The 12,500-nt window shown below is 33.0% G+C and overlaps 2 protein-coding genes across 2 annotated transcripts in view; one reads left to right on the forward strand and one right to left on the reverse strand.

Annotated features, from left to right (window-relative positions):
- LOC125039834 (nuclear exosome regulator NRDE2-like) overlaps positions 1–591 on the reverse strand; it is a 19,658-nt gene extending 19,067 nt beyond the window's left edge. The window contains exon 1 of the mRNA XM_047634142.1: positions 232–591. Within this exon, the coding sequence (XP_047490098.1) occupies positions 232–274 (43 nt within the window). The 5' untranslated portion in view covers positions 275–591. The remainder of the gene's footprint in view (positions 1–231) is intronic.
- Positions 592–833: 242 nt separating this feature from the next.
- Positions 834–10,423, forward strand: LOC125039835 (THO complex subunit 4-like). Its single transcript, XM_047634144.1, has 5 exons — positions 834–1,164; positions 4,128–4,277; positions 8,009–8,267; positions 8,413–8,595; positions 10,004–10,423. Exons 1-4 carry the CDS (start codon positions 922–924, stop codon positions 8,592–8,594), a joined length of 834 nt encoding a protein of 277 aa, XP_047490100.1. The 5' UTR covers positions 834–921; the 3' UTR covers position 8,595; positions 10,004–10,423.
- Positions 10,424–12,500: the final 2,077 nt, after the last annotated feature.

The raw sequence follows: 12,500 nt of genomic DNA on the forward strand, positions 1-12,500 counted from the left end.
ATTTTTACCTGATTATTACATGGAAGGATGTAAATGATTGGAAATACATACAAATGACATTCCTTCAATACGTCAATGGGAAAATTCTTAATTATAATATATACGATTATCGTAGGGACTTGTTTTCATCACAGTATTTGCCGAGGATCTAATACTGTAAAACAATAACGAAGGCAGGTATGACTTTGCAAATTGAAAGGCGAACGTTATATCGAGCTATATATAACATACCATTGTTCGCATCAGGATCTGCATAAGCTGGAAACAACGACATTGAATTCGACGAAATTTCGTGTCCTGCAGTTTGTTTATTTTGAGGAGGGATTACGGGTGTATTTTTTATTACAATTATTTTTTTATATATCGATATATATTCATCATTCTAGAGTGAAGAAATATGATCTATAACTGGAATGATACTTATTGTTGATTTACTTACAACATCTATATAAATAGTATTTTGTTAGGCGGTAACATTGTTTTTAGAATTAGTCAAGTAAAATTAACAGTTTGTTAAATATTTTGAAATATTAGTAGTACAAATAAGGTTCGGATCGTTAACTCAAGTTCTATTCACTTTTACGAAAAGATGAATATCGTCACATAAAAAGAATTTCCATTTGCTCAATGTAGTGACGCGTAATACTTAATTGTATATTTGAAATTATAGAATTCCTTAAAAATATATATATTTTCGTTTGAACGAAGCTAAGAACCAAAGAAACAATAAATTTTGGAATTTCTAACGAGAGGTGACTGGTATTATTGCGTGAGGAACTAGGGAAGGAAGCCGAAGCCCCGGCCAACACACGTAAAAGGACGGCGCCGGCGAAACGCGGTGCATTGTGGGCGCCGGGTCGAGGGACGCCGATCGCCATTAGTGTGTTGCTGAACGCGTAGGTCGGTGGACAAACCTTCAAAATGACAGCCAAGGTTGATATGAGTTTGGAAGACATCATTAAGGCAAACAAGATCAAGCCCGGGAATCGGAGAGGAGGAACCCGAGGAGCTCGAGGAGGCCGAGGGCGCGGCGCAGGATTACGTCGAGGAGGAGCTGCAGGAGCTGGAGGAGGAGGAGGAGGAGGAGGAGGGGTACAGACCCGCGGGCGAGCGAGCGGCGGCGGGCGGCCCTTCGTGGGCAACAGGGCAGGATTCGGACAAAGGGTGAGTACTCCTTCGGCGGGCTCTGGGGCGCTCGGGGGAGCTAAGGGCCCGAGGCTGAGGCTTCGCACGTGATAGGAAGGGCGGTCGGGACATTTCCGTGAAGCGAGTGAGGTCATGCAGCCACGTCGGAACCCAGCTTCAGTTTTTCTTCAGTTTTATTTACTTGACTCATTTCTTTGGACTTGAAAGAGTATGCTGATTGGGATTGTTTGTTTATTCTGTTTGAGTTATTGGAATGTTCCCATAGTCGGGGTTGCAAGCGTTCATGTGCGGAATTCTTTCACATTTTGGTTATTTAGTCTTTCCATTCAAATGGGAATACATCTATTCAAGAACTTTTGGTCCTTTTGTCAGGTGGGTTTGATATGAATTCACAGTAGGGAGGTTAAGGAACAATTTTATAGGAGATTAACCTACGCTATATTTTAATGTAAATTAAATTTTCTGATGTAGGTTTAAAGAAAATGAGTATAGTATACCTATAGGAAGCGTGTAAATATTGCACCGTAACCAAGAATATATGTTATTTGTGTATATTTACAGTGTTATAGTATGCACTGTCCATGGAGGGGAATTTGGTTGGGGGTCTGCTGGGAAAACCCGGGTTAGGAAGTTATTTGGATTGTATGTGAAGTTTGTGGTAATTTGTCTTGATTAGTAAGAAGACAGATTCCATAGATTCCACAGTTTATTGCTTTCATCAAATGATATTGATTTAGCTGTAAAGTAGTTTGACCACAAAGATTGTGTGTAGTGTTTATGAAAAAAATGTTTATTGATGGGTTAAGTTACTGAGAGCAACGGAAAAATGTAGAGGGAAATGCATTTTGCTAAATATGTCATAAACAATGCAGGTGCAGCTCGTATTTACTGTAAAATGATGAAAATATCCCATGCATATCATTGCTGAGAGACAACAGTTCTTAATGTTGTGTTTTCTGTAAGTTGGCAAGTGTGATGAATCTTTGACACTAAGATAAGGCATATTAAAGATGTTAGTTGTACATGTTTATATAAAATAATTGCAGGCAGAAATGGCAGTGGCATAAATAATGTGGTTAATGTTACCGAGAGCGACGCACGGAGGTAGAGCAAATTGGACATTGCCATCTTGTAGAGCATAAAAAATAGAGTAGGAATCTATACAACTAAATCTGCAGCGGCCTCATATTTCCTGGGAAATGACAAAAATAGGCTCTGCAGGGCACCTCTCTGAGGCTAAGTCCCCATCCATGTTTACCTTGCCAGGACCAAAACAAATGTGACGCGTAACTCCTCATTGCGATCTACGAAGTAGTCCATGTATTACTACGCGCTTGTGAAAACGATTATTTTGTAATTACCAGAGTCTGATTTTCCGAATTCGTGTATTTAATGAATGGTTTTACTTTTATTAAACTTCTTTTACGTGCTTTGGTAATTATTTACACTATTTTGCACAATAACCATATGCGCATGTGCGTTATTCCACCGGGAGATTTGACACTTCGTCAGGCGCCATTAGTTCCGAAACACCGGTGAGAAGTGTCACATTTTAAGAGTGTTGCGTCGATTCCGGGTCATTTTTAAGGCCGTATAGTGGATATATAGAACAATTAGATATCTGCATCTATCTCAGCTTGATATTTGAGCCCAACAAGTGCCCCAAATGTCGAAAAAGTGATTACAAACCAAGGAACTCGGACCATAGACGGAAGCGAAGGAAAGTTCGATCTTTCGCAATATACAGGTATTTGGTTTTACCCTGGGCGGTTCCGAGGGCAGAGCACCTAGGCTATGGAAAATATAGATCGGGGGTCCAGGGGGCGTAGCCCCCTGGCTAGGCGCATATAGTACTACGGGGGTCCAGGGGGCGTAGGCCCCTGGCTAGGTGAATATAATTAGGCTAGGCTAGGCTAGGCTAGGCTAGGCTAGGCTAGGCTAGGCTAGGCTAGGTTAGGTTAGGTTAGGTTAGGTTAGGTTAGGTTAGGTTAGGCTAGGCTAGGCTAGGCTAGGCTAGGCTAGTTTTGTATATTACTAGGGGGTCCAGGGGTCGTAGCCCCCTGGCTAGGCGCATATAATACTACGGGGGTCCAGGGGGCAGAGCCCCCTGGCTAGGGAATATATACATCATAGTGTATGAAAGCCACAGGGTTAAGGTTAGGTTAGTTAATTGTTTTGGAAGCATTTTACGATTACCACAGGGGATCTGGATAATGTGAAATCCCGTAGTTTTTTACCGAGCGTTGGGTTTGATTCCCGTAGAGTTTTTCGAAAGTTGGCGCGTTAATCCGTAGACTTTCAAAGATGGTGGGGCGTCCGTAGAGTTTCACTGGCCGATTTCCTTCGTTTTTCGTGCTTTTCGGGACAAATTTGGCTCGGGTTTTCGAAAAAACGACTTTTTAACGTTTCATAAATCACTTTCTTCGATTTCTGCAGGTTCCTTTTGACATCCAGTGCCATCCATTATTCCCCCCCCCCAAAACCCCCGGTTCCCCACGCATCCCCCAAGATCGTTGGGTAGAGGAAACAAACAAACAATCTGATTTTGGAACTTAGTCTCTGAGAGGAAGCGTCGCTCTCGGTAACATTTACCAATAATGTAAAAAGATTACTGGAAAGTGCTAGGCATAGCCTAAATCCAATTGGTGCTCCTGTGTTTCAGCTCTATCTTGCCATGTATACAAAGTTGAAGACAGTGTTTCCTCTGGGGCAGTCGGGTACAACCAGAATTTATTTTGTTACATAGATGCGGGGACTTTCGGGTGAGTGCATCCATAAAATAAAGAATTGCTGCAAGTGCTAATAAAGGGGGTGGGGGTACAGGGGGACTTGACTTCCTGTGTAGGGAATAAATAGAAGGAAGGAAAGGTTAGGTTTGGATGAAGCCCTGGAACTTTTGTCTCTGGAGGGTATGTTGCTCTTGGTAATATATCTTATTGTTTTTCTAAATTGCTAATACTAATGATAACTTTTTTCAACAGGGCAATGTTGAGGGTCGCTGGAACCATGACATGTATCAGGGTGGTGGAGGAGGAGGAGGCGGAGGAGGTGGTGGCCGCATTCAGCAGTCAGGCCCTGCCAAGCTGTTGATCTCAAATTTAGACTTCGGTGTGTCTGATTCAGATATTCATGTAAGTGTGGCCATAGTTATTTCTATTGTAGATTGATATTTGGTTAAATGGTAACAGTGAATTTCAAACAAGTCCTTGAAACAAGGACATCCAAGTCAACTTGACACTGATCTTTGATGCAAGTCCTGTTTGTTTGATTTAATGTTTCAAAAGTACAGCTATTAGTAACTACTTAAATATTAGTGCAGTTTCCTTTAACAAGGCTTGGCAAACTACCTCCATGTATTTTCTGGCTAGGTAGAAAGAAACAAGATACTTTTACAGTATGTATATACACAAAATATATATTTATCTATTTATTTATATATATATTGATATATTGATATATATTGATATATATTGATATATATTGATAAATATTGATATATATATGATATTTTGATATATTGATATATATATATTTTGATATATTGATATATGTATATATTGATATATTGATATATATTTTGATATATTGATATATATATTTTGATATATTGATATATATATTTTGATACATTGATATATATATTTTGATACATTGATATATATATTTTGATATATTGATATATATATTTTGATATATTGATATATATATTTTGATATATTGATATATATATTTTGATATATTGATATATATATTGATATTTTGATATATATATTGATATTTTGATATATATATTGATATTTTGATATATATATTGATATTTTGATATATATATTGATATATTGATATATATATTTTGATATATTGATATATATATTTTGATATTTTGATATATATATTGATATTTTGATATATATATTGTCATATTTTGATATATATTTTCATATTTTGATATATATAATGATATATTGATATATATAATGATATATTGATATATACAATTTGATATATTGATATATACATTTTGATATATTGATATATACAATTTGATATATTGATATATACATTTTGATATATTGATATATACATTTTGATATATTGATATATACATTTTGATATATTGATATATACATTTTGATATATTGATTTATATATTTTGATATATTGATATATATATTGATATATTGATATATATATATTGATATATTGATATATATATTTTGATATATTGATATATATATTTTGATATATTGATATATATATTTTGATATTTTGATATATATTTTGATATATATTTTGATATTTATATATTGATATTTATATATTGATAAATATATTGATATATTGATATATATATATTGATATATTGATATATATATATTGATATATTGATATATATATATTGATATATTGATATATATATATTGATATATTGATATATATATATTGATATATTGATATATATATTTTGATATATTGATATATATATTTTGATATTTATATATTGATATATATATTTTGATATTTATATATTGATATATATATATATTGATATATATATTTTGATATTTATATATTGATATATATATATTTTGATATTTATATATTGATATATATATATTGATATATTGATTTATATATTTATATATATATATTGATATATTGATATATACATTTTGATATATTGATATATATATTTTGATATATTGATATATATTTTGATATTTATATATTGATATATATATTGATATATATTTTGATATTTATATATTGATATATATATTGATATATTGATTTATATATTGATTTATATATTGATATATATATATTGATATATATATATATTAATATATTGTATATTGTATATATATATTGTATATTGTATATATATATTGTATATTGTATATATATATTGTATATTGTATATATATATTGTATATTGTATATATATATTGTATATTGTATATATATATTGTATATTGTATATATATATTGTATATTGTATATATATATTGTATATTGTATATATATATTGTATATTGTATATATATATATTGTATATTGTATATATATATATTGTATATTGTATATATATATATTGTATATTGTATATATATATATTGTATATTGTATATATATATATTGTATATTGTATATATATATATTGTATATTGTATATATATATATTGTATATTGTATATATATATATATTGTATATTGTATATATATATATATTGTATATTGTATATATATATATTGTATATTGTATATATATATATTGTATATTGTATATATATATATTGTATATTGTATATATATATATATTGTATATATTATATAGTATATTGTATATATATATATTGTATATTGTATATATATATATTGTATATTGTATATATATATATTGTATATTGTATATATATATATATTGTATATTGTATATATATATATTGTATATTGTATATATATATATTGTATATTGTATATATATATATTGTATATTGTATATATATATATTGTATATTGTATATATATATATATTTTATATTGTATATATATATATATTGTATATTGTAATATATATATATTGTATATTGTATATATATATAATATTGTATATTGTATATATATATATATTGTATATTGTATATATATATATATTGTATATTGTATATATATATATATATTGTATATTGTATATATATATATATTGTATATTGTATATATATATATATATTGTATATTGTATATATATATTGTATATTGTATATATATATATTGTATATTGTATATATTTATATTGTATATTGTATATATATATATATTGTATATTGTATATATATATATTGTATATTGTATATATATATATTGTATATATATATATATATTGTATATTGTATATATATATATATATATATATTGTATATATATTGTATATTGTATATATATATTGTATATTGTATATATATATATATTGTATATATATATTGTATATTGTATATATATATATATATATATTGTATATTGTATATATATATATATTGTATATTGTATATATATATATATTGTATATTGTATATATATATATATATTGTATATTGTATATATATATATTGTATATATATATATATTGTATATTGTATATATATATATATATATTGTATATTGTATATATATATTGTATATATATATTGTATATATATATATTGTATATTGTATATATATATATATATATTGTATATTGTATATATATATATATATTGTATATTGTATATATATATATATATATTGTATATTGTATATATATATATATATTGTATATTGTATATATATATATATTGTATATTGTATATATATATATATATATTGTATATTGTATATATATATATATTGTATATATATATATTGTATATATATATATAGATATATATATATATATTGTATATATATATATATATATATATATATATTGTATATTGTATATTGTATATATATATATATTGTATATATATATATTGTATATTGTATATATATATATTGTATATTATATATATATATATTGTATATATATATTGTATATTGTATATATTTTATGTATATTTTGTATATATATATTTTGTATATATATTTATATATATCTCTGTATATATATATATCTGTATATCTGTATATATATATATATATATATATATATATATATATATATATAAAAACTCTTGTATATACCTAGTCAAAAGAGATGCATTTGAAATGTGTTGTCCAAAATGTATTTTGAAGTGATATATATATTTTATATAAATATATATTTTATATACAAATTTAGTATTATTTTGATCATAATCTATTAATTGTCTTTCCCATACAGGAATTGTTTACAGAATTTGGAACTATAAGAAGTGCAGCAGTTCACTATGATCGCTCTGGAAGATCTCTTGGAACAGCTCATGTATCATTTGAACGACATGCTGATGCCATCAAAGCCCTTAAACAGTACAATGGAGTACAGCTTGATGGTAGACCGATGAATATCGCCATGGACGGTGGTGCCAGTGGTGCTGTGAGGAACACAGCACCTGTCAAGAGACTTACACAAGGACCTAGACCCATTAGTGGGGCCAGTTATGGTGAGTGAACATACCTCTTAATTTGTAATATACTTGTGAGACATTAACTTTTTAAACTATTATTTGGTCAAGGTAACTGATTATTTTCTTACAAGCAAACTCCTGCTTACCTAACAGTCATATGATGGTGGTTTGTGATTTTCAGGTGGTCGGGGGGGCCGTGGTATCCGTGGCAGCAACCGAAGAGGGAACACCAGAGGAAGTCCTCGAGGTGGAGGCCGAGGCAGAGGAGGCATTGGTGGGCGGGGGGGCAGGAACCAGGTTGTGCCCACCGCTGAAGAATTGGATGCCGAGCTTGACGCCTATGTCAACCAGGTCAACAAGTGAGGTAATTGGTGGCCAGGAGTGGAGGCCTTCATCATCATCCATCATCTGGGTACTGTTGTGGTGGCGCCGACGGTTAGCTACTGCAACTGGTGGCGTGGTGCTTTGTGGCATCACTGATGGCAGCTCTGGTGTTGCCCACATTGTGTGCTGCTGGGTGTGAGGACGAAGTGTGGGCCTGGCAATAGTGGGGATCTACTGGGAAGGGTTTTCTTAGTGAATCGGTTAACCCATGTAGGATGGGAAATGTTTAGTGACGGAAAATATTTGATGCGGAGGTTTACATTAGATTGAGTTTGGCGCAGTATAATGGCAATATAAGTGGTTGAACAATGTTTTGTGATTGCTTCTATGTATAATAAGTGTATGAACTATGTGCTGATTATGTTGACTTTATCCACATAAAAGAGTGGAGGTCATATTATTCATTTGTCAGTAATGCAAGAAACATTCAACATAACACCATCAAGAAACACACCTCTTCCTGTAAAGCATCAAGAATAATCAAGAATGGTAGTGCTGTGATAAATTTATCTGCAGTTGCTCCAGAGAATTGAATATGAAGATGAAGAACACAGTGGAGTAAAAATGAAATTCTGGCAGATGAAATAAATAACATATTTTTACTTTGAAAAGTTTCTTTCAAACCCTGTAAATTAAGAAGTTATAACAAGAAAACTAAAATGACAAACATTGCACTAAAGAAGCTAAAGAACTAAATACTAGGAGCAATCTAAACTTGTGGAACAAAATGAGCTCTTGGCTTCAGATTTTTAATTGTGGTCATTAATATTTGTTTGTATGGTCTGCGTCAATTAAATTTATTGTACCTTAGAGTAATTATGAGCTGTTCAGCCGATGGGAGTAACTGTATTACACAAGAAAAAATACTCATGGAATAGTGAATGGTTGATACCATGGAATAGTGAACTGCTATATAACCACCATAGTGATATAGATCCTTGAGAAGTAAAAGGGCTTTGTGTAACAAAGTGACAAATATAAATGTGTTTGGAAACCTACCCAATGATGGAAATTGTCGCGGAGAGTCTACAAGCAACTTGGGGTTAGTGATGATTTGGGGAGTAATGAGCCATGGTGTAATAGTGAGGGACCAGCATAAACCCCTACAACGGCTGTGCCGAGAATTGTGTGGTGTGGCGGCTACAGGCAACAGTCCCAGGTGCCTCGCCGATCTGACCAACCAGCTTGCCAGCACCCAAGTATCCTGTGTCTTGTTGTTTTTAGTATACCATGTCAAAAATAGAAGTGGTCATGTTATGCAGAGGAGCAAGTATATTTTTTATTTCTTGTAAATTTAGTCGAGTGCCTAAAATTTAGACATGAAGTTAAAGGCAGTCACCTTATAACATAACTCTTTGAGAAGCTAATTGTTTTTCCTTCTTTGACAGATGTTAGTGTGTAGCAGCGTGTCTGGGAGTAGCAGCGCCATGATTGACAGTTTGTGGACTTGTGCGAGCAAGAAAATATAGTCTGTGCACTGTGTGTCTGCATCAAATATTTTATAATTGTCCTATATACCAATGTTAATTTTATTTTCATTTTTAAGGAATCTGAGTTTGAATGGCTAGGAGATATTCATTGTCATTCTGATAGTATTGTTTCATGAAATCTTTTATAGTGATAAATTTTTGTATTATGTATACACTACATATATTTTTGGTGCAATTAGCCACATTTACTTTTAAGTTTGGTTTAAGTTGATGTGGAAAAATTATGTAGGTCATATTACCAAGCAGATCATTTCATTTTTGAAGTACAATTCTCTATGCCAAAAGCACCTTTTTTGTGAATAAAATCTATAACATTTATTTGTTTTTTTATTGATACCTGCTTTGACTTTTTGAAAATGAAGATTGAGCTTACTTACAAGATCACAAAACTAAAGAAATGAAATGATGGCCATACAGTTATACAAGGAAATATCATGTAACTTGCTAAAAGTTACTGTTCAGGCAATGTAAAAACCTTATTTACACGAGACAATTTAGATTGAAATTGCTTATGCTGATATATGATAAGTAAGTTACGTAATACAAATTTTATTAAAAGGAAGATATTTAGTGATAACCTCCTTGTACAGTATGACTAATTATTTGTCTCCCCAATCCCTCGCTCGTTGTTGTCGTGGGGGAGGGGGTGGGATTAGGAAACTGTAGGGGATGAACCCTACCTTGGGCCTCAGCCCTCGATTTGACTAATTTTGCACGGTCTTTTCCCCTTCCATTTTCCGTCTCTTCTGTAATCTCTAACTATCCATTTCCTAAGGTGTGAGAGTCTTGTCGAAAGGATGAGAGGCTGACTTTATGCCAAGTCACGAACGGCCTGTGGGAGCCATGGGCACGTTATTCCCCTGTTTAGTTGTTTAGTCCTTGCTTCCCGAAGGGAACCAGACAGAAAGCACGTCGACCAAGTTTCTCTCTCCCTACTCCAATAATTGCTTTGTCTCTCCCCTTTCCTCCCAAGATGTTTCTAAATCTTCCTCCAGCATCTCTTTCTCATCCTACTTCTACCCCTACCTCTCCCAATCAAATTCTTTTGCCCTTCTAAATCCAGATACCCCAATCTCCACCGGTATCTACTCTTTCTCCTCGCCCAGCTCATACTAAGCATTCCAACACTTTTCACTATTACACTTCCCCCCCAATCCTTTGCCCGTTGTCGTGGGGGGGCTTAGGAGACGGAGACTGAGACCCAATGATGGGGAACTCCTCAACCATCGACTCAACTAATTTTGCATGGTCTTTTTTCCCACTTATACTTTTCGTTTCAGTTTCTTCACCAATCCCTTCTACTATCCACCTAAGGTGTGAGAGCCGTGCTGAAAGGATGAAGGGCTGACTTTGTGTCAGTCCTGAACGGCCTGAGGGAACCATGGGCACGGTATTCCCCTGCCATACCTGGCCCTTACCCCTCAAGGGGACCCTGAGGGGTGGACTGGTTTTTTTTCTCCAATATACTCCAGGCTTATCATGGCCAATAATGAAGATGTAACCCCACCTTAAGGGGCAATGAGGCTTGCCCCTTTATCAAATAGCCCCAATCCCGGCTCCCCTTTGACCACGGCTCCGAACATTGCAACAACTCCCCCATCATCAATGCATACTAGTACAGTATCAACCCTAATCAACAACCAACCCCCAGGAGACATTTCTACTCTCCCAACATGCTCAACTTTACTCCCACAACCTTCTTCATCAACCATCCCACCTCCCCGTAACACTACCCCCCTCAACACTACTCCCTCCTCCACACGTCCCCGCACTTCTACTACCCCCACCTCTACAAGAATCCTAAATACTCTATTTAGCCCAGCCAAATGGGACCGATTTTTCGTGATCCCTCCCACAGCTCCCTACTCTCAAAACACCCTCCTCTTCCAACAATGCCTCCAAAAACAAGTAGGCAAAGTCTCTTTCCGTAGCTGACGCGACCACTCCCGTCCCGTCACAGTAACAACTGAAAACGAATCTATAGCATTAACAAAACTAACTGATCTATGTGGTAATCTCATCCCTATAGAACCTCATCCAACCCTCAATACTTGCACTGGAACTGTCTCTACCTCCCCAACAGATTGCCCAATCCATGACAAAGAATGGTCAGATTGTGGAGAGGACTTATTCGCTTGTCTCACAGACTATGATGCAACATATGTACAATGCTACTCCATTCCTCCCAGAGGAAATCGTAAGAAATCCATCAACATTGCCAAAATTACTTTCCGTAGACATGACCTTCCCTTAAATGATTACATAGGTGGGGAATCCCTACCTGTCCGACCATACCAACCTCCTCCTCGTCAGTGCCAAAATTGTAGGCATTTAGGACATCCTGCCAAACATTGCCGTTCCACAGCCAGATGCCCGATATGTGCCCAACCTGGCC

This window comes from Penaeus chinensis, chromosome 28, assembly GCF_019202785.1.
Source record: "Penaeus chinensis breed Huanghai No. 1 chromosome 28, ASM1920278v2, whole genome shotgun sequence".
NCBI classification, from domain to species: Eukaryota; Metazoa; Arthropoda; class Malacostraca; order Decapoda; family Penaeidae; genus Penaeus; species Penaeus chinensis.